The sequence below is a fragment of the Aethalodelphis obliquidens genome, unplaced genomic scaffold, assembly GCF_003676395.1.
Source record: "Aethalodelphis obliquidens isolate GAN/ISIS:26980383/991018 unplaced genomic scaffold, ASM367639v1 scaffold25, whole genome shotgun sequence".
Classification (NCBI taxonomy): Eukaryota; Metazoa; Chordata; class Mammalia; order Artiodactyla; family Delphinidae; genus Aethalodelphis; species Aethalodelphis obliquidens.
The window spans coordinates 30000012-30023356 of record NW_020837969.1 but is presented as its reverse complement, the minus strand read 5'-3'; the positions used below and the strand labels follow the sequence as shown (position 1 = coordinate 30023356).

Here is a 23345-nt window from a genome sequence, read left to right as displayed (position 1 = left end):
CTCCAGGCCCTACATCTTCCCTGGACCGCAGGGGAAAACTGCAACCCCTTCTCCTTCACCCAAACTATTGGCATCTGGGCTGTTCACTTTAATGATACGCCACCTTGTTATAAAGACGGACTGGGTGACTTCCTTGGTGGCACAGTGGTTAAGAATCCGCCTGCCAATGCAGGGGACACAGGTTCGATTCCCTGGCCCGCGAAGATCCCACATGCTGCGGAGCAACTAAGCCCGTGCGCCACAACTACTGAGCCTGCACTCTAGAGCTTGTGAGCCACAACTACTGAGCCTATGCACCACAACTACTGAAGCCCGTGTGCCTAGAGCTCGTGCTCTGCAACGAAGAGTAGCCCCCGCTCGCTGCAACTAGAGAAAGCCCGTGTGCAGCAACGAAGACCCAACGCAGCCAAACATAAATAAATGAAATTTTAAAATTTATTTTAAAATAATAAATAAAGAGGGACTGGGATTTTTTAGCACTGTAGGGTTTTTTGTTTTTGTTGTTGCTGCTTACCAGTAAATTTATTTTATTTTATTTTTTTATTGAAGTATAGTTGATTTACACAGTTGTGTTAATTTCTGTTGTACAGCAAAGTGATTCAGTTATACGTGTATATATATATACATTCTTTTTTCTAACATATTCTTTTCCATTGTGGTTTATCACAGGATACTGAATACAGTTCTCTGGGCTACACAGTAGGACCTTGTTGTTTAACCATTCTCTATATAAAAGCTTTCATCTGCCAGTCCCAAAGTCCCACTCCGTCCCTCCCCTGCCCCCCTGCCCCCTCAGCAACCACTAGCACTGTAGTTTTATGTGTGCTGTTTTCACCTCCCCAACTAAACCTGAAGCTTCCTGGTGAATTCCCCTCCACACCATCTCCAGGACCCTGCACAGGACGGCCCACACACATCCGCTGGAGGAAAGAGGCAGACAAAGATGAGGCGTGCAGACGCTGAAGCCAGACAGACCTGGCTCCAGGGCCCGCTCGGCATTTACCACCTGCATGGCCTTGAACGAAGCCGCTGACCATCTCTGCACCTTGCAGAGAAAGTGAGAGAGTCCCCGCGCCCCAGGATTACCAGGAGGACCTAATGAGATAACACATGCCAAGCATTCGGCACAATGGCTGGTATATGGCAACCGCTCAGTAAGTATAACCCGCAGTTAGTAATACTAGTAGCAGTGGTAGTAAAAACAGGCTCCCAAACACCGACTTCCAAGTGGTTTAAACAGGCAAAGATCAAAGACCTGAGTTCAGAAAAAATCCTGCTTATTAATGCCTATTAAATACCTAAACTATTATATCAGGTGTCTCCTTTTCCTTATAAACTTAAGATGTTCAGTAACTACACACAGTCCCCAATGTCCTTCTCCACAGGGAAAGGCCAACCCCCCTCCCCCCAAGTTTGCTTTTCTGGGTCACCTCCCATCCATCTCCTCCTGACTCCTGGCTCCCTGCTTCGCCCCACTCTGCAGAGCTTGCATTGGGTGTAGACTCCATCCCCAGTCCCAGGAGAACAGTGCTGGACACTTTGCATTTCACAAAGGTGTCCCTTCTGATAGTCTCATTCGTTCATTCAATGAGCGCACATTTATCAAAAGCTGGACACTTGGATCAAAAGCCAGACGACCACCTGCCCTCTAGAGGACCTCCCAGCCCTGAGAGTCCCCCAGCTTCTCTTTCTTAATCACAGACTCACCTTTGAGAGCTCTCCTTCCTCCCAAGCAGCATTAGGATGACTGTCTCATTCTCAGCAATAAGAGCAGGCGAGCTGGATTCAGACGGCCAGGGTTAGAATACTGGCTCAGTCACGTTCTTATGACAAAACCATGGGCAAATTTCTTTCCCTCTCTGCTTCACCCACCTCACCTTTAGAATGAGGATAATGATGCCTACCAACTAGACCTGTCAGAATGAAATGAAAACCCAATGAGCCTATATGGGATAAGAACCTAAAACAAGAGTGGATATATGCATATGTGTAACTGATTCACTTTGCTGTACACCTGAAACTAACACAACATTGTAAATCAACTATATTCCAATAAAAATAAATAAATAAATAAAAATATAAGAGAGTGAGATAATAAAAACATTTTTCTAAATGTTTTATTTAGAAAAAGTGAAAAAGTCTTAAAGTTAGACTAATTGCCTTTTTTAAAATAAATTTATTTATTTATTTAATTTTGGCTGCGTTGGGTCCTCGTTGCTGCACGTGGGCTTCCCCTGGTTGTGGTGAACGGGGACCACTCTTCGTTTTGGTGCATGGACTTCTCATTGCAGTGGCTTCTTTTGTTTCGGAGCACGGGCTCTAGGCGCGTGGGCTTCAGTAGTTGTGGCACGCGGGCTCAGTAGTTGTGGCTCGCGGGCTCTAGAGCACAGGCTCAGTAGTTGTGGCGCACGGGCTTAGCTGCTCCGTGGCATGTGGGATCTTCCCAGACCAGGGATCGAACCCGTGTCCCCTGCATTGGCAGGCGGATTCTTAACCACTGTGCCACCAGGGAAGTCCCAAATTAGAGTAACTGTATCCAAAATGCCTACTAACTGTTATGCAATAAAATCATTTATATACTCAAAAAAAAAACCAATGAAGTCTTTAGAACAGCGCACGGCACATATTAATAAATGCTCACTGATACCATTTTACAGCTTACAAAAAAGATCTACCCTTTAGCTGGAACGGCTGTTTGGCGTTAACACAACGAAGTGCTAAGCTAACCACTGAAGAAGAAGCAGTAAAATGTTCTGAACTATTGCTATGTCACAGCAAGACTCTCCTTTTCCAGGCATCTGCCAAGTCAGCTAAAACCTCTGCTTCCAGGGAAAACGTAAAGAATCTCGAGCAGGGACCACAAGTTCTATTTGTAACTCAAACTCGAAGAAGGCTCTGGAACAAAGAGCATCCTGACAGCTCAGGGGGCAGAGAGGTGCAGGAGGCTGCCCTGGGCAGGGGGCGACCTGCCGCAGAGGCTGACCCCAGAGACCCCTGCAAGGCGGCCCGAGGCACAGCGCCCGAGGGAAGTGCAGGTTCTGGAACCAAGGAACAGCCGAATCAGAGGGCAGGACACAGCAAGGGAAATCCCGAGCACTGCCAACAGTTGAGGCTCGAGACGGTGGCAGTGTGGTCCTGGGTGATCCGTTGCCAACAGCAAGACCCTCAGCCTGTGGCCCAGGGCGTGAAGGAGGGCCCAGTCTCAGGGCAGGGAGCTGGCAACAGCTGGGCAGGATTCCCCAAGCATGTGAATTTCCGATAACAACGGTCCAGGCAGGAAGCATGGCACTAAGCAGGTAAATCAGGACAAAAATCCATTCGAAACACCTGAGCTTATAAGGCAGGTGAGCAGGAGAAGGTACACAAAGGGAGAAAAGGGAAAGAGTAGACCCAGAGAACACAGCCTGGGGCTCAGCCTGGCCCATCAGAAGCCAAGTGTACTGGCAACAAAGACTTGAGTCCAATCCCTCTAACGGTGGGAAGGCAGCACCTTAAATGCTACTTCCTTGCATAGTAGATGTGTTGGCCCAGCTGTGGGCACCCGTGCAGAGCAATGGAGGGAAAATGATGTAGCAGAGCCCAAAGGCAAACCCAAGACCAAAACATGGTAAGAGGCGAGCATTCCAGGTACGTCAAGGATGGGAGGGTCTGTGTGTAGGTTTCACTCTGCACGCTCAGCACGTTAAATGAAAGTAGCCCACAGAAGGGTTTACCAGGGATGTGGGGTGAAACACGGGGCTTCTATCTAGGGTTAAGTCTTTCCCAGAGAAGGTGGTTAGTGGCAGTGACTTGAGTACGCTGTCTGTATTTATAGCATTTTCTCTCAGCCATCAAATCCAGAGGACAAATGCCAAAGGCCTCTAGAGGATGAGTACCCGGATTTTTTCCACTTCACCTCTTAAAGCAAAACCCCTCCCCTAACATTCAGACTCTCCTCTGCCCAAGTCTCTGAACGAGAGCCAGCTCTCAGCCCACACCCCTTCCCGCCCCAACAGGGCCGTGACCCACGACCTTGCTGGGTCCACAGGCCATGCCAGGCCTTGGGGCGGGAAGGGGTATGGGACCCACCAGATTGCTCCAGGGCAGCAGGAAGGGAAGACTGAACAACACTCAGAGCGCCAGAAAAGAAGACCTGAGATCCCAAATCAGGAGCAGAGCAACTTTTTCCCAGACTGGTGATGACTCAAGGGATTCCCGGGCACAGCAGTAAAGCCTCGGGGGCTGTCTTCGTGCCTGATGCCCCAGAACGCTAAGCGAGTCACCCCGTTCTGCAGCGTCCTTGCCAAAGTCAACTCCAATGTGAGCCTCAGTTTCTCATCTGTCACAAACTGGGTGGCCCCCAAAGGCACCTCCCACCCAGGATCCTATGACTCCCTGAGCAGGAGACCAAACAGGTCCAACCTTTGTCCAGTTCAGGGAACCAGGTCAATTCTCTGCTGGGCAGGAGCCCCAGACTGGAAGAACAGGAGTGGTCACGAGGCTGCACTCCTGACACAGGTAAGAGGAAGGAAGCCATGCCTCAGAGCCTGCATCCAGCCCAGCCGGCCTCTGCCGGACTTTTGCAAGGGTTAAATTCCTAGGCCTGAGAAAAGGCACCAGATCCCCAGGGGCAGGAGAGAGATGAGCTTCCTCCTCCTCCAGCTAAGGTCTGGGATGGTTTCCTGTGCATGTGTGTATGCGTGCATGCGTGTGTGTATGCATGTGTGTGTGTGTGTGTGTGTGTGTGTGTGTACACGCACGCGCGCACCTTTGTGGGGTTTTTCCCTCCCTCCTGACCAGCAGGTTGTGCTGCCCATGACAGAGGGAGCCCCTGAGGCTAACCCTGTGTGCATCCCCCCAGCAATGATGGGCGGCCGGCCACCCTGCCCCTTCCCATACCACCTCTCACCTGGGGGTTGTCCATGTACCAGAGAAGGCAGTTGGCCTGCGTGTCCAGAATAAAGTACCTCCGCAGAAACTTGCCGCTGTTCTCATTCTCCTCGATGTCCAGAAACCCACAGATGCGGTTCTGCCGATCCACATAAGGCATTCCTGGGCTCTGCTCACATCACCCTGTGTGGCAGGAGGGAGGGAGGGGCCGTGAGAAGGAGAGTACAGCGGGTGCCTCACTCCGGCCTGACTCCCCTCTGCAGAAGGGAGGCTGCCACCCTCTCCCACGGGTGTCCTTCCCCAGGGCCCCAGATGTCCCACCCCAACCAGACCCCGGAAACTTCTGTCAACTCTGTTCCATGAACAGTCACCAAAATCCATTAATTCAACTAACTTTCCTGAGGCTCCGCTACGTGCCAAGCAGAGCGCTAGGCAACTTTACACGCATGGAAGATGTGAGTCCAGACTCTGGGTCAGGGGCCTGGGTTCAAATCCCAGTTCTTGTCACTTACTGATGTTTGTGTGACCACAAACTGTTTAATCTTTCCATGCCTCAGTTTCTGCATCTGTAAAATGGGGATAATAATAGGACCTACACCAGATTTTGGCGAGAATTAAGTACGTGACAGACAAAGCATTCATAAACACTAGGTATTGTTATCACTCTTCAGAAAAGCCTTGTGAAGTAGGTTATAACCCAATTTATATGTAAAGAAACTACTGCAGAAAGGATTTGAGCTCCCGTGCAAACACCTGGATAAACTCTGCCGAGAATTCAGGTGTGAAGAGCAGCCCCTCCAGCTCCATGAAGGTACCAAGGAATCAAATCCGAGGGGTTCCTGGGGCAGGGCCACACCCCTCAGCCCCAGGACCACTTCCTTCACTTTGCCATTTCCCAGAAGCCACTTGTAATCGAAGGAATGAGGGAGCAGAAGAAAGCCCAAACCTGAACACTTTCCTGATTGCAGAAGAGGGTCCGGCGATTTGAGACATTCCGCACCCTCAGACAGGCCTCCCCTCTCCTGGCTCCCTTCCGTCTGTCTGAAGAGCCAAAGGAAAAGGCAGGAGCTCTGTTCTCCTCCCCAAGAGGAAAAGCACCCTCCAACAGGCAGCTACACCCCACCTGGACGCACAATGCACTGCAGAAGTGCGACACGGTGCCCAGGGTTAGAAAACCCCATGTGACAGTCAGAACTTCAAGGACAGACGCCACCCACCCCACCCACCCCTGGTCCTGCTTGGCTCCAACAAAGCAAAAATTCACTGTGACCCAAGCCCGCCATGGCCCTGAGCCTATGACTAAGCACAGCTGAGAGACGGCTGGCTTCGGGCCGTGCCCTGCACCATGACCCTGGGTGAGCCCCTGAGCTACCAAGATGCCAAGCCCGCAGGCTTCCTGGCCAGGAGGAAAGTCCCACATGCAGAGACACACATTTCCACAAGACGAGGCGAATTCTAAGGATGTGGATGGTGGCGGGGCCTTGCGGTGCTGAGACGCTGCCCCAAGAAAAAAATACCCTGCTCACACACCAGGATGCCAGGAAACAGTGAATCCCTTGATTCCAGGTAAGGTCAGGCAGAATCCCAACGGGGCAGATGACTCAGTCAGGAGGGAGGCGGGTCAGGGGATCCCGCGGCGACTCGCTGGGCAATGATGGGAGACAAAAAGGAAAGCAGCCAGGGAAACAGGACACAGATGAAACAGCACAGCTAGAAAGGAGTAAAAGAGGAGGAGAGAAAAGGAGAAAAAGTGGAAAGAGGAGGTTTAGAAAGAGGGCAGAGGAGAACGAAGTAGCAGCACAGTGGGAGAGGAGGACCCCGAGGGTGAGGGCCAGGGGGGAGACACCCCTGCACGCAGTGCATCACGTGGTCAGAGGTCCCTGTGGCCAGATCCCCAGCTTCTCGGTACCTCCCCAAACTAAGCCTCCATCCCAGCTCCCGTCTCACCACTGGCCAAAGTGAGTTCAGGAAAGGGAGAGAGATGGGTTCAAGCCAAGGGGTAGGGTCAAAAATGGGGAGGGAGAGGCCCAGCGCTGGTTGGGGAGGAAGCAGATCCCTGAGAAAGGATGCAGCTTCCCCCAGGGAATCAGGGGAAATCAGGAGTCCCAGGCAGAAAGGCTGGGTCAGCCCTGCAGTGAGGGTGCACCCAACCCCCAAGAAAACTCAGCAAATTCCCCTGATGCCAGCGCAGCCACAGAGACAGACGTTCCGGGGGATTCAGCGCTGTCGCCACCCGGGACATCCCTAAGGGGAAGGGTATAAACTGCAGTGGATGACAAAGCCAACTGTCTCTGGGTGCAGCCAGTAAGCACAGCACCCGACTTCACGCTGCCTTTCCAATGTCCCCTCTTCAGCCCAAGGGGCCTGTCTTTTTCTCAAGTCAGAGGCCAGAGAAGCCACTGTTTCCACAATCCTCCAACAGTCTACTCTTGTAGAGGGGGCTTCCCACTTGCATGGTGGGAGAGGACCCTCAGGGACCAAAAGGAAAGATGATAAAAAGAAGAAATCTGGTTACACATCTCCTGACTGTGGTTCTAGCCCAGAAAAAAAAAAGCTGCTCTGATGTCCTGAGAAGCAGCTGAGTCACAGGGCTCATCAGCATGTGGGAGGTGGGTGGGGGCAGGATGGGCGGCAGGAGAACCAAGCATCACACGGGAAGTGTGGTTAGAACGAACAAGCCCACCCACACAGAAGCGACAAACCCAAAGATGGCGCAGACACACAAACCTGAGGTCCCGAGCCCGGTCCTCTGACAGTGCATCCTCATCCCGTGGGTGCATCCCTTGTCCCAGCAGCTGCTGGTACAGAGAGCCAGCCGCCACCGGCCCCCAATCCCCTCTCCCTGCTTCTTCAACCTGCCCCCCAGCATCGTCCAAGTCTCCGCTGGCTCCTCCCCTTTTTCCCAGAGAGGCTCCTCGGATGGGATTAACTCTGCCACCACCCCCCCAGCCCCGAAAACCAGGCAGGGAGGGGAGAAAAGGAAGTACCAGCAGCCGATCCATAAGGGGGAGGACACCCTGATGCACATACACATACTGTCTATCACCTCTTCGAAATGTCCCTTCCAACTTGCATGACACTCCTCGGCTATACAGTTCTAGCCTGTCTTTTAAACTTTAAAATCACTTGTTATCTTAAATTTCATTTTAACCGAGTTCCCCAGTGTAAAAATACTGGGGGGAGGGTGACACTGGGTGATGCGCCCCAGGAGTTGCCCCATGCCCACCCCCACTGTATCCTGGGTCCCTCAACTGGACAATGACTCTCAGCCCATCTCCTGGGGCAGCGTGCAAAGTGTTCTGGCTGTGTCAGAGCACCGGACAGTACTCTCTCAGGCCAGCCCCTCCACCTTCGCTCTGATTCCGTAACGAGACCACCCAGCGAGGAGCTCCTAGGCCATCACAACACACGGACAAGAAAGAGCACAGACTCTGTGCCCAGCAAGGGACCTCGGCCCACCGCACTCAGCACCCTGTCTTTCCAAAGCACGCCAATCTCCCCAGTGTCTTCCATTTCTAGTGCAAAATTCACAATATAACAATGCTAGCATTAAAAAAAAAATCACTCTAGGGTTTCCCTGGTGGCGCAGTGGTTGAAAGTCCACCTGCCGATGCAGGGGACACGGGTTCGTGCCCTGGTCCGGGAAGATCCCACATGCCACGGAGCGGCTGGGCCCGTGAGTCATGGCCGCTGAGCCTGTGCGTCTGGAGCCTGTGCTCCGCAACGGGAGAGGCCACGGCAGTGAGAGGCCCGCGTACCGCTAAAAAAAAAAAAAATCACTCTAGCCAACTGTTTTCACTTTTGCATGCTTTTTCATGCTTCTGTCCACATAATCAACCTTCTTAAAACTTTAAATTATACCGTAAACATGTTCCATGTTTTACACAGTCTTTATAATCAGTGTTTTTAATGGTTGCATAACATCACTGGACTGGATTTACTTTAATTTACTTAAACCATTTCTCCATGATTAGACAGTTAGATGATATCCAATTTTTCTAATGCTAAAATTCATCTTTTTATACTTTCTTCTTCTTTTACACATGGATACAGCATAAATTCCAAGTAGTAATAAGACTAGACCATAGGTTATGAACTTTTATAACTCTTGAGACTTATTACAAAATTGCTTTCTAAAAGTATTTCATCTGTTTACACTGCAGCCAGCAATATATTGTTACCACTGCTATAATCTTACATACATTGAATGTTCTCATTATTTTAAACTGTGGCTAGTTTAAATATATAATGACGCCCAGTGAGGCAGAACATTTTTTCATGTTTCTTTCCTGCTTCACATTCCTTCCTAGACTTTGTTAAATGCAAATCAAAATTATGTGTGGGGCTTCCCTGGTGGCGCAGTGGTTGAGAGTCCGCCTGCCGATGCTGGGGACACGGGTTCGTGCCCCGGTCCGGGAAGATCCCACATGCCGCGGAGCGGCTGGGCCCGTGAGCCATGGCCGCTAGGCCTGCGCGTCTGGAGCCTGTGCTCCGCGACGGGAGAGACCACAACAGTGAGAGGCCCGCGTACAGCAAAAAAAAAATTATGTCTGCACACAATCAATTTCTCTCTCTCTCTCTCTCTCTCCGTCTCCCTCCCTCCCTCTCTCCCTTTCTCTCTCTCTCTCTCTCTCTCTCTCTCACAAACACACACACCCCAAACAAAACCAAAACATAGCCTCAATAATTCAAATAAGTAAATAATGTACCTTAATGAAAAGTAAAATAGAAAAGCAGCAAGTTTTACACCATCTAGATTTCCTTAGTACATAAGTTGCTAAGTATGTGCTGCAAATGAAAATATGTTAAACATTTAATTGATGGTAAAAGTGAAACTTTCTTTTTTGGCCACGAGGCTTGCAGGACCTTAGCTCCACCACCAGGGAGGGATCAAACCCGGGCCCCCTGCAGTGGAAGCACAGAGTCCTAACCACTGGACCCCCAGGGAATTCCCAAAAGTGAAACTTTTAGAAAGAAAGGGACTTTGCATGGAGTTACCCATTGATCAGCAGCAGAAAATGGGTTAAATGTCAACTAACCTGAGATTCCTGGCCAACACTTGCCAGCTGACGAGATGAAGCTCATGAGAAAAGAATCAATGGCTGCCCACCATCGAATGAGATGAGGGCACAGGGCAACATCCCCGTCCCAAATATCTCCTCTACTGCCCATTCCAGTGCCTTAGCCTCCATCATTGGAGGAGATTCAAGCCAAGAATAAAATTCTCCCCTAGGAATTGAGACAACGGACATCTTTATCAGGCTCATTAATATACAAGAGACAACTTGGGACCAAGACCCTAAGAAAATAAAACAGGTCCCAATGGGAGACTGAGGCATTAGCAGGGAAGAAAAGTAAGAAGGCTGTCTCCTGAAGACACTTCTTAGGATTCTTATACACCCGGGACAGTAGTATGAAGCTTTCCGGAAAGCAGTTTGGCGGTATGGAACTAGAGAGCTAAAAATGTTCCTATCCTTTGACCCAGAAATTCTACTTCTAGAATTCCATCCAAGTAAATAAACAAAGATGCAAATACAGATTAAAATAAAACGATGGCAACTGCAACAGAATTTATAATGACACAAAGTTGGAAATGCCCTGAATGTCCAAATGATTAGGGAATAATAAATAAATGATAGGACATTCACATAAGGAAATGTTGCACAATCTTTAAATAGCTATGTTTTCAAGTACTTAAATGAATTAGGGAAAAACTCCCCCAAAGCTTTTTAAAGATACAATAATATGATTTAGAATATGATCCCAGTCCTCTAAGTGTTATTTTTATATTTCTATATTTGGATAGAAAAAGACTGACATCCAGGCACCAAAATATTAGCAGTTATTATCTATGGGTCACAGGCGAATTTTATCTACATCTATATTTTTTTCCATATTTTCCAAATTTTCTACAGGAAATGTATGTTACTTTATTTAGCAGGAGGGAAAGCTATTTAACTCCACACACACCCCCATCCCCAGCGTACAAGTTTTGAAGCTGAGAATAAATTTCTCAATTCTCCAGAGTCCATAAACAAGCAAAACCTTGCCTAAATTATAGCGCTCTTGGGACTTCTTAGTGTTTCAAAGTCTTAAATCTAATAAAGCCATGTTCCACCCATCACAATTGCCCAAAAGCTAGGTACCTACCCAGAGGGCTTTGGCACCCTCCAATCTAGTTGGGTTTCTTACTTCCTACTGCAGCCTCCCCTAAGAGAGGCTCTTTCTTTCCTCTGTGGGTTTGGTTGCTTGCTCTCTGGTCTTCATAAGAGGAGCCCCTGTCCTGGGGGTCAACTGAAGATTCACACGCAAGTCAGTGCCTCTTTCCCTCTGCTGTCACAGAGCCTGCAGCACAGCACGCCCAGAAGCAGGGATCCCGACAAAGACCGCCCCCAGTGGAATTTTCCTTCTTGAAACTTGGGAGATGGGACTGACGTCTTTAAGTTAAATGTCTAGATAGATGAATGAAAAGATGGATAAATAGGTTTGTTTGTTTTTTTAAAGAAAAGCTGAAGAGCTATTAAGTCATGAAAGCTCTGGCTTACTGTACTGGACGTCTTATTTGTAAGATCTCTAATGTGGCTTGAAGATACAGGAAAAAATAGAGTGAAATAAGGGAGATTCATCTGCCTGATCGTCCTGATACTTCTGAGGTAAATACAAACGAAAGAAAGTGGTAACAGAGATAAAGCCTTAAATGGTATTGGCCCCAGGATGAAATAATCCACTATAATCTCCGGTAGTTCAAAACTCAAAAAAAATGAATCCATTTTTAAATTTGGTTAGTTTTCTTTCATGTTACTTGGCGTTGGTAGGAAAGGGAATTTCAGGGATTTTGCTCCAGAAAAAAGTCAGGAAGGCATTTCTTAACATAGGGGGGCGGGCAGGGATGCAGTGAATACATCTGCTATCTTGTCATCCTCGAGGGTAGAAGCTGGGGACAGTAGCATCAGTGGTAAGTGAGAGAGATACCAACGGGAAATTGCTAAATTTCTACAGGAGAAAGTTAATCGGGAAATGACATCAGAGGTCTCAGAGAGGACTGTAATAAGCAGACAGGAACTGGGGTGTGGAGGTTAGAAAACGTATGGGCCATGCGAACAGAGAGTTCGCCTACGTTTCCATCTCCCACCTACATAAGGGTGCATTGCGGAGGGCCCACGAATGCCCAGGGCCCAGTAAAAACACAAGAATGACAACAACAAAACGCAAGCGTGGCTATTTCAGAACACAGCTCTGAGACTGGGCCAAAGACTCTAACTTCCAAAATGTGGGAACATCTATTTCCTACCGTTATAACATCATTGCATTCTGAAGCTGTCATAAGAGCACATTCCAAATAGTCTGAGGCCGGAGAATAATGTGAGAGAGAAGAGAATGTACTGAGAACACATTCCCAGCGGAAGAGCAGGCTGAGGAATGCAGACATCCACAGGAATGGGGAGGGTAAGAGAAGGTGCCCGACGTCCCCTGGACCCAAGAACTCTCAATGGAGGGCAAGAGACACTCGAGGAATTTTTTAAGGGAAAAAAATACTGGGGAAACGGCAGGAACGACTGACTACTGATACCACTCCAACAAAGATGCCAAAAACAGCAAAATGTTTTAAACTCTCATGACCTCTCTGAACAGCAGCCTCATCTATGTTCAGAGAAAATGTGGTTGTTAGAGCTGGTACGAAACAAAGGCCTGCCCTTGACTCAAGGCTCCTGAGACCACCTCCCCCCAGAGAGTTCACCAGCACAGGGACCAGCCCCAGGGGTTATAAATAGCCTATAAAAACTGAGATCTCCCACTTTCAGAATCCAGTTACTAGGCTCTGCGATTCAGTTTCACTGTAGGCCTTCTTACTGGTAGCAGCACAGCAGCTTGATCCTCATTTAAAAGTTGGACCTTCTCACCCACTAAAACCTGGGCAGTAGGAGAAGGAAAAGAAAGCATCCTTATTTCTCCTACGTACTAGCCTCTTGCAAAGTGCTGGGGGAAAGTCTAAAGGGCCTAAGCCTGCCTGTCTAAAGGCACTGTGCTCCCGTCTCTGGATGTAGGGACGGAGGAGGGGCCAGGTGTGGCACAGAGCACGTGCAGGTGACAAGGATGGGTCTGAGAGCACCTGACAAAACTCTTGCAAGAACGTGACCATTGAAGAGGGCGAGCTGATTTCAGTGACCCACCGCTGTGCTGGAGTGAAGTGAAAGAGCATGGGTTTTAGAGTCAGACAGACTCTACTAAACTCTTCAGGGCCTATTTCCTCATTTGCAAAATGGAGAGAATCGCTGTACCTACTTCAAAGGCTGCTGTGTGCATTAAACGAAATAATGTGTGAAAAGTGCTTAAGAGAAGGTCTGGCAAAGACTAAGCACTGTGTAACTGTTGTTGTTAAGATGTGTGCGTGTGTAGTGCCTAACAAGTAGTACATGACCCCCACCGCTAGGTAAAACAGGGCAGGCAGCTGCCAGGCCGTCTCCACCCCTCAAATATCAATAAGTAAATCCCACTGGGAAGGCAGTGATGCTGGAATCCCTCACAAGGAAAGGCATAAGCTGCCCTCACTCTTCCGTCTACTCCAAGAACCATCATATTTCTCAAAAATTCTCCAAAAGGTTAAAAAAAAACAGTCCAAGAGATCCACCGACTCCATCTCGGCCAGGCCGCCCTGAAAGTTAACAGAACCAGGCCTGCGATCAGAAGCCAAGGAAGGGTCTCTGGAACCACCTCCTGCTTGGCCCGTGGGAGAATCACAGCAGCAGAGATCCGCTCCGCAAATGGATGGCCAAAAGGGAGTCCCAGCTGATGGGAGGGCGAGCCCTTGCCTTTGCACTTTAACCCCAGTGTTTCTCAGGGAGAAGGGGACCTCCCTTTTTATCTCAGCTGGCCGGGCAGAAAGGCAGCCCAAGGTTCGGAGTAAAGGTCAACGGGGCCTTCCAATTACTGTCCCACTACAGCAACCACAGACCTGTGCAGAACAGGAAGCAAGGGACCCCATCCCTCCCACCCCCCCAGCCGCCCTATCTCCCTGCCCTGGCCAATTCCCTGGCTCAATGATGGGCTTATATCAGGCAGGGCTAGGATTCTGCTCTTGCCATAGACTGTCACACTATACTATTTGCTCTGCTTCCTTCCTTTCCAAAGCCTAACAGATTGGATTGCCGGAGTCCTCTCCAGCTCACTAAGACACGTGGAAAACTGAAAGTAAGGCAGCGGTGGGAAGAGGGAAGAGGCCGAGCAGTGCAACGCCCCAGCACCCAGATCATCTTTTCCAAGCTCCACGACTATTTCGGCCAAAATAACTACTTACTACAGTTTCAGGGAAACAGAAGAGATATTTACTGCACTGGGGCCACAGCAAGATCTAATTTGAGGCGTTCCAGCCTTTTAACAGGGGCATCACCCACCTGCCCACCTGCCCCATGAAGAAGACCGGAGATCAATGAAGCGCCAGCTGGATGCACATCCGGAGATCGAGGCCCTGCTGCTCCCGGCTCCCTAGTGATCCGGCACTTTCAGCAAATACCAGGCAAGCCAGCAGGAGGGCTGCTCGGAGGGGCGTGGCTGGCTGATGGGGCTGATGACTCTCCCTTCCCATTTTTGCAGAATCTCTCCATAAGTAGGCACCGACCAAAATCTGCATGTCTCCAGGATTTATTTTAACCTCGGGGGAAAACACCAAGCTGAATTACGGTTCAGCACACTACGATGACACGATGGGATTTGCAGGCCCTACTTCCTTATACAGAAGAGAGAAGCAAGCACCAACGACAAGGGAAAAGCAGCACTGCAAACGCTCCACCAAAGGGCAGGTGGTTCCCCAATCCGTACCTAGGTGATTACCCATCTGTGAAGTGAGCGAGGCTCCCATCAGCAGGAGTGCCACAGGCACTTTGTCAAAAGCGGGGCTTACAAGGAGGGCGAAGGATACTTAGGTCCAAAGGCAACACCCAAGGGAAGCCCTCATGAACCAGCTCAGACGAGCTTGAGGCACCACCACATTGCTCTCTTCTCTTCCATTTGGATAGGGGCAAACAATTCATGCTCTTGCAGTCACTCACTCATTCATTCAAGAAACGTTTACTTAGCACCTAGTAGATGTCACACACCAGGCTGGCCAGAGTCTAGACTGCAAGCTATGGCAAAAGTCACCTGCGTTCAAGTGGCACACGATGGTGAAGGCTAATATATGAAAGGATGAGAAGGCTGTTAAAGCTTCCTCTGGCTCCTCAAAGCATGCTGGATCTCTATTTTAGCAACTGCATTGTGTCCTAGGCCCTGGTGTACCGCCTGTGTCCTGCATCAGATGGTAAAATCCCTGAAGACAGAGGCTACATTTTGTTCATCACTGCCTTTCGTGTCTTAATTACCCAATAAATGTCAGCTGAATGCAACTGAAATAGAAAACACTTCGATTCTTTCAAGATCTTTGGCTTTACTGTTTCTGAAGGCTTTGCCACCAAACAGAAAAATGATGAAGTTCCAGAAAGGAGGAAAAAGGGGATTGACTTAGATATATTAAGAAAACAGAAGTACAATTTTGGAACTTCAGCCCAAGTGCAACGACCACTCAGCGGACCGAGATGCCTCGGGGGTGTCACCGCTGGCGTCCCGGTAGAATGCCTGTCCCCTCCCCTTCTCTCCCCGTCCCTTACTCTCCTCTGAAAATCCCCATCTGGAGTCCTAAAGAAAGACGGGGCGGGTGGCGGGAGAAGGAGTTAGAAGGGGAAGATCCACCAAGTAGCAAGGAAACCTTACAGCGAGAGGCTGGGGGTTCAGGGCTGGCCTGGGGAGGAGATGGGTCCGCCCCCAGTGAGGTGGCCCTGCCGCGCCTCCTCTCACACTTTTCGTTCCTACAAGGCCTCTCTTTTCCCTTTCCTCTTTTTTTTTTTTTTTTTTTTTTAATTCGATGAAACAGCAGTCTTCAGAACTGGAGCAGAAGAGGGAAGCGGGTAAGGTGAGGAAGAAGTTCGTGAGACAGACAGACAGCTCCCCTCGAGTGCTTTCCCGACCTGACACCAAATCTGCATTTTAGTACAGTTTCCTTTAAGTCACCCCAGAGTCCGTAGTTCCAGAAGCCCGAGGGGCCCGGGCTGGACCCAGAGGGAAGGGAGGTCTCTCCCTCGGGAGGCTTCTAGGCCTGCCACGGAATAAGGTAATAGGGGAAGAGAAAGATGAGTCTCCACGGCCCCATCCGTGCCCCCGGGGACTTGCCTGCACGTTCTCTGCTCGTCTCCCCTACCCGCTGCCCGGGAAGTCGTGGCCAAGCCGGGGCCCCAGCGCCAGAACCCGCGGAGAAGTTTCGCCGCTGCAAACGTGAGAAAACGCAGCTCCGCAGAACACCCGCCCCCACCCTGCCCGCGGCCCCACCCCGCAGCCCGACCCCTGGCGGCGGCGACCTTGGACACCCCGGGCGCTCCCGAGGGCCGGAGGAGGGGCTGCCCTGCGGGCTCGCCGGGGGCCACCGGAGGCGGCCGGGGGACGGCGGCGACCTCCCCTCGGCCCGCAGCGGGGCGCTTCCCCCCCGCCCGCCCGCCCCTCGGCGCCGCGCCGCTCCCGGGCCCGCGCGGGCGCCCCACTTACCCCGCCGCGCAGGGCCGGGGCTCGGGCAGGGTGCGTGGGTTACATCGGGCTGGGAAGCGCCTCTGGGGCCCCGCGGGCCGTCGCTCTCGGGGGATGTCTGTCGCCGCCAAACTCTCGGGGTCTCTCGCGCCTCTCGCTCCTCTCCCCCTCCCCTCCCCTCCTCCCTCCCCTCCCCTCCTCCCTCCCTCCTTCTCTCTTGTCCTTCGGCTCTTTTTTCCGGGTTAATTACGTTTCGCATTAAAGCAAAACCCAGCCCCGGATGTGAGTACAATGCTCCGCCGAGCCCGCCGGGGGCGGAGAGGGGTGCCGGGGCGCCGCGGGCTGGGAGGGGGCGCGGCCGGGCGCGCGGGCTGCGCGGACTCGGCGGGGGCGGGGCGCCCGGAGGCGGCCCCAGAGGCTGCGCGCCGGGACCACCTCGGCCGCGCAGGGGGAGGCCCTGCTTCCGACGCCGGCCCCGGGCAGCAGGTGTCCGAGTGGGAAAGGGGCCCGGGGATGAGGGCATCCTAGAAACAGGGAGACGAGCCGGCCCGCGGGCTCACTCTTTACCCCGTTTATTCTTCCCAAAGCACCCACCTCCTCCCCCAGCCCGCTCCAGCGACTTCAGCCGGGCCTTCCCCGGACCCAGAGCCTTCAGCCATCGGGGTTTAGGGTTAGCGTCGAAGGAAGCATCTCAGATTCTCCCGGGTTGTCATGCATGTGCCCCAGGAGCCCAAGGGGGTCGTAAGTTCTAACGGCTGTATAGAGACTTTTTCAGAGCGTGGCGCAAAGACGCCTTTCCAGCCCTCGGAGCGGGAGGGAGCTCTGGGGGAAAATGGGAAACAGACAAGCAGCAGGTATTAAGTAATATTGCCAAGAGGAACCGAAGAGAACTGTCGGGTGCCGGTGCAGCCTCTGCGTTACCGCATTTGATCCACGCTGCAACCCAATGGGTATCAATCCCCTTCACGATGAGGAAACCGAGACTCAGAGACGTTAAGGAATTTGCCCTGGGTCCCACAGTTATCAATGGCTCGTCTGTCAGGTTCTGATGCCGGCCTCGCACGTGAGGAGATAGATATTTCAATGTACATGCAGCCAGGCACATAACATTCGAAACACAGAAACGTAGTGGATTGACCCTGGGATGGAGGACCGACCGGGAGCTGCGATTCCTGGGGATTTTGGTGCAAATATAGTTGATAAGGTCGAGTCCTAGTTACAAGGCTTTGACGCAGGGGAGGGCCGAAGAAGACCCTTGAGGCTAGATGGGCGGGATTGCGGGAAAGGCGGGTCCACGTCCCAGTGTTGGAAGGGGAAAGGCAGACTGTTAAAAAGTCTCCAGGACCTGAGGCAGCAAAGCCTGGGGGAAGGGGGGCCCCAGCTAGACGAGCTGGGAGGAAGGTAGGACCACGCTCAGCACACACCCCGAAAGCACTAGTGATGAAACCACACGTTTCCTCTTCCATTTTGATTGCCAAAGCAAAAATGAACCGACCTGCTCTCTCAGGTGTGAAAAAAGACTGTTAGCTTTAGAACATTTTGCTTTGAATGAGGAAGGAAAGGGGGACACAAGAAAAAAAGCATTTCCTTTGAAATAAATACATCAACGTCAATTTTTTTTTTCTATCTGCTCATGAAGATTTTTGCCACTCACATAAATTTCAGGCAGAGCATATACTCTGGAACCAGATGGCCTGGGTTTGAATCCCAGCTGTGGTGCTTATTAGCTTTGATCCCAGAGCAAGTGACAACTTTTCCGTGCCTTATTTTCTACATCTGGATGCTTACAAAGAGTGAATGAGCTAACATTTGTAGAGTGTTTGGATTACTGCCGAACGTGAAGTAGGTGCTATGTAAATGTTTTTGAATTTAAAAATTAGATTATGGTTTTCAGGGTGAAATGGAACAAAATTCCATCCAGCTCCCAGTAAATCCGACTGGAACGGATGGTTTCCAGTATGAGCCATGAGGTAAAAAGTCTCAGATTCCATGGTACGGTTCATATTAAAACCCATAAAACTCTAGTCCCTGTGGGGCCTGCCTGAGTTACTCAGTCACAGAGCCACAAATATTTCCTGAGCACTACTGTATTGGATGCCTGGGAGGCAAAGCTCGGCAAGAGGATGCAAGTGTTACTAGGAGGTTGACGCAGCCTTGTATCCCTCCTGGAAATGCCATGAAAATGGCACAGAGTGACAAAGTACTACCAACTTTTAGAGGAACAAGACGTGTGTGTGCGCGCACACGCATCTGTTTGGGAGGGGTCCTCGAGAAGGAAGTAGTGAATTTTGAAATGGGCCTGGGAAGATGGGGACAATTTGACTCCAGTGTTGGGCTGGGGTGGGGGTGGGGGTCATCGGTGCACTTTGGATGATGCTTGTACTTCACTGGGATCCCCGTTTACTGCCACATTTATCGCTAGCCAGGACCTGGCCCCAGTTAGATTACAATTTCTTCTCTGACTCCTGTACTTCCACTGTTTCCTCAGAGGTCTCCTGCCACCCCCTCCCATAGTGGCACAGAGTGTCAATTGAGTCTGAGCCCTGCTGTGGTCCTTTTGCCATCCCCGACACATTTTGAAAGTATTTACATTGACTGATTTTATGCATTCATTTTTTTCAGTGCAATAAACAGCCCGGTCGTGTGAAAATGTGACTCCGCCTATTGGGAAAGGAATGTCAAAAAAGGCCTTTCACATCAGCTATCTCAGTCCCCTGTTGTATCAGTGCAAGATGAGGTTCAACAATTTGCTGAAGGTTTTGCAGCTGGTTAGTGGCAGAGGTGTTTCTGGAACCCAGGGTTGACTACCCCCAGAATCTTCTAGTATTGATGTGGGAACCTTTCCATGAAGATGGAGACTACTGGTCCAGAACCTAAGAATTTAAACAGAGAGCCTTATACTCTATACCCATTTATGCACTTTTCTATTCATTTTCAGTGTTCACGGCTGGGTAACTAGATGCCCTAACGACCTTCAGTGGTGAGCCAGGGCACCCTCTGGGGAACCACATTGTGCTCTGTCCTTAGAGACACCCATTATGGAAGGTACCAGGCTGAAGCTGGGGCCGGGTAGTTCCGTTGGGGCAAGTGTGGGACTGAAGAGGCCAAGGTCAGTGGTTGATCCTGGTTCAGGCCAGTTAACTTCTCACAAAGATGAATTGCTCCAAGGCCATCGCACTTCTAGTGCTAGCTGGTCATTTTATAAAGAGTTGTTGTTGGTTTCAATAGCAAAGTACCATCCATTTCTAGAAAGATTACTCAAACTACTATTGTTCTATTCAGTCCTATTCATTCAGCAAACAATGATCTGAACCTATTAACTATTTTTCCTCCCATATATCTTGTACTTACTTATTTTCCAGGTACTTACTAAATGTTAATTGCTTTACCTGTATTGTCTCATTTAAGTCTTACAACACTGGGAGTAAGGTGCTACTATTTCCCCATTTTATAGATGAGATGACTAAAACATGGAGACCAAGCCTAGTTACAAGCCTGTGCAGTCTGACGCCAGAGCTGGCCCCCTCTTAACCACCAAGTTTGTGAAGGATTCAGGAAGACCTAAAACAAGACTCTTTCCCTCCACATTTTCGATAATTATCATCATTTAGAATCTCCTTTCCTTTTCAGCTAGCAATTTCATGTCCAAAGATTTGTCCTACAGAAAGTCATCCAGAGATATATATAGTATAGATGGAGTGTATGTTTATGTGTATATACGAAGTGTATATCTGGAATATATATACACATTTGCTGCAGCATAATAGTGAAATTTGGAAATCACTGTCATTCTCATCAGCAAGGGATTGAACAGGTAAATACCATTAATGCCATATAATCTTATACTATGCAGCTGTTAAAAAAGAATGAAAAATACTATATGAAATTTTTTCTATATGAAAAAATACTAAATAAGTAGGACTAAAAAAGGTACAAAGGTGCCTGTATAATACAATCCCATTTCTGTAAATAAAAACCGTACATATTTATTACATGAAAAAAAGTCTAAAAGACTATATTCCAAGCTGTTAGCCACAGTTCTCTTAGGGCATGGGAAGAGGGACTATAATGACGAATCTCACTTTCTAAGAGATGTATTTCTGTAATGTGTTATTTTTTGCAATAAGCCTGCATACATTTGCTTATCAAAGAAGAACAATAATGATTTAAAATTATAATGAAAAATTTTAAAGTTCTATGAGAAAGCATATTGCACCCCTCAAGAATCCCATCATTTAGTTGGGAGGGAATGTAACAAAAAGAAAGAAAAGCCAGAAACTAATACAAGCAGGGACCAGAGGAAAGAGAAAATTTTGTGGGAAAAAAACAACCAGCTGGGGTTGAGAGGTGCAGGAGAAAATGTATGAAGGAGATAGCACTTTGGAAGAACCTTGAAGGTGTAGATAGTGTAAAATGTGGAAGGTGGAGAGGGGCATGAGAATAAATGGGTTCCAGATAAAGTGACTGGTCCTGTGCAGCTGGATCACGGTGGAAGCAGGGAGGATGAAGAAAGGATTTTCATGGGGAACAAAACAGGAAAGAAAGGTTGCTGGAGGGTCTTTATTGCTAAGCAAATGAGTTTTACTTTATTACTTTAGGCTTTAAGAGCCACTGGAGGTTTTTGAACAAGGAAGTGACACTATTAGAAGTAAATAAGCAGCAATTTCATAGTTCATGACTGCATGGTAACTGGTCTCTTAACACCAAGCTGCCCCCGGGATGTGACTCCTGACTCTGTTCCTAATTAACTCTATAGCCATGGACCAGTTACTCTGCTTCTCTGTATTTCTATAAAATGGAGAAGGTGGTGATAACAGATAACTTATCTCATACCATTGTTGTTGAGACTGAGTTAATGTTTTTAGGGCACATGGTAATTGCTGAGAATGTCTGTTAAACTTTAACAATCAGCTTCATACCTTTGAATTAAAATCTTTGCATTTCATTTTGAAACTTTTATTACAAAGAGCTAACATTACACGACAAATTATTAACTATTCTTTCTTCACACTTTCACAGGTTTATAGATTATTAATCCCATTTTACAGGTGGAAGACTTTAGGTTTTTAAGGAGAGATACAGTCTCAGAATCACATAGCAAGACATGAGTTGTGAGTCCTGGTTCAGTGGTCCCTGCCCAACACCCAAGGTTATCGCTTAGCTCCAATTCTCAGAGCCTTGAGAATAGGAAAAATAGAAGAACATTGGCAATTTCTGTTTATAGGATAAGGGAAACAGCAGTAAGGGACAGTAATAAAATAAAATCAAAAACGAGAAAACTTTGGTGAAATACCTGGAAGTGGGTATATAAAAGCAAATTTATAATATATATATATATGTATATATATCTGGTGAATTATGCTACTTCCAAAATAAAAAAAGTCTTATGTTGAAGACCTAACTCCCAATCTGACTGCATTTGGAGGTAGAGCTTTTAGGAGGTAATTAAGGTTGAATGAGTTTATAAGGGTGAGGTCCTAATCCGATAGGATTGATGGCCATATAAGAAGAGGAAGAGATCTCTCTCCCTGTCTCCACAGCACCAAGGAAAAGCCGTGTGAACACACAGCAAGAAGGCAGCCGTCTGCAGTCCTAGAAGAGAGCTCTCACCAGAGCACAACCATGCTGGCAACCCCATCCCGGACTCCAGCCTCGAGACTGTGAGAAAATAAATTTCTGTTGTTTAAGCCACCCACTCTATAGTACTTTTTATACTCATACATATATATAGACATTACATATGTACACATGCCAAAATTACTTCCCTGTGACAAAGTTTGGAAAACATTGCCATACTGCTAAATCTGACACTAATATAAACTTCAAGATGAAGTGCCCATCCAGTCCCCAGAAATAAGAGTCTCCTGGCTAAATGCACCATTCCTATTGATTCATGCTGATGACATTGTTTTTCCGTCAGTTTGAACAAGGGCAGTGCGTGGCTTGGAATCCTGCATCCCCAGTGATGCCCTGTGATTACAAGGGAAGAACTGGGCCTGTGGAATCAGAGAGAGAGAATGAATAGATAGATACCTTAGGTTTGGATCCTTGACCTTGCTTTCGTACTAAATTTTATTTTTGACCTTGCTTTCGTACTAAACTTTATTTTTGCTTAGACTAGTTTCATAATTCATTTCCTCAGCACCGAGCCTACATAGGGGCTACGATTAGAAAATACTGGGGGTGAATATAGTTAAAGTTGGCAACTGGAATAAACTATCTGGTTTATTCCAAGAGATGCCTACGGTGGTCAGTGAAGCGGGTTGGCTGTTACTTCAGTGGTTCACAACACAAGCTGGTGATTACAAAACAAAGAAAATCAAACAGGGTATTTGAACAGATGGATTTATGTCCTTCCATTATTTTGTCAATAGGAAATATATGCACACTGTACAAAGTTCAAAAGGTACAAAAGACGAAGAGTGAACAAATATTTTATTTTTAAAAATCCTTTCTAGGGGCTTCCCTGGTGGTGCAGTGGTTAAGAATCCACCTGCCAATGCAGGGGACACGGGTTCGAGCCCTGGTCCGGGAAGATCCCACATGCTGCAGAGCAACTAAGCCCGTGTGCCACAACTACTGAGCCTGCGTGCCACAACTACTGAAGCCCACGCGCGTAGAGCCCATGCTCCGCAACAAGAGAAGCCACCGCAATGAGAAGCCCGTGCACTGCAACGAAGAGTAGTCCCCGCTCACCACAGCTAGAGAAAGCCCAAGCACTGCAGTGAAGACCCAATGCAGCCAAAAATAAAATAAATAAATTTATAAAAAGAATCCTTTCTATTTCTGAATTTTCCAAGTATTCTTCAATAAGCATGTATTATTTTATGATTATAGGAAAAAAGTTAGCTTTATAAGCAAATAAGTAGTTTTTAATTTAAAAGTACCTCAGAGATCTCACAGCTGCTTTGTGATTTAAAAAAAAAGCA

General features: G+C 48.7%; 1 protein-coding gene and 1 long non-coding RNA gene across 7 annotated transcripts in view; one reads left to right on the top strand and one right to left on the bottom strand.

Annotated features, from left to right (window-relative positions):
• PLEKHA2 (pleckstrin homology domain containing A2) overlaps positions 1-16736 on the bottom strand; it is a 57547-nt gene extending 40811 nt beyond the window's left edge. The window contains exons 1-3 of one of the 5 annotated variants that reach the window (XM_027122873.1): positions 16438-16736; positions 14262-14518; positions 4889-5052 (exon numbers count right to left, since the gene is read on the bottom strand). In XM_027122873.1, the coding sequence (XP_026978674.1) occupies positions 4889-5029 (141 nt within the window). In that variant the 5' untranslated portion in view covers positions 5030-5052; positions 14262-14518; positions 16438-16736. Of the gene's footprint in view, positions 1-4888; positions 5053-5381; positions 5436-6399; positions 8466-14261; positions 14519-16068; positions 16166-16437 lie in introns of those variants that run through there. The other 4 variants (XM_027122874.1, XM_027122876.1, XM_027122871.1 and 1 more) reach the window with 4 other exon arrangements.
• LOC113628883 (uncharacterized) lies at positions 16060-22922 on the top strand. Of its 2 annotated transcripts, XR_003436289.1 has the most exons (5): positions 16060-16170; positions 19039-19184; positions 19355-20230; positions 21957-22076; positions 22875-22922. It is a non-coding gene; the product is annotated as an uncharacterized LOC113628883 (long non-coding RNA). The 2 variants fall into 2 exon arrangements; XR_003436288.1 differs by having other exon boundaries at positions 19039-20230.
• Positions 22923-23345: the final 423 nt, after the last annotated feature.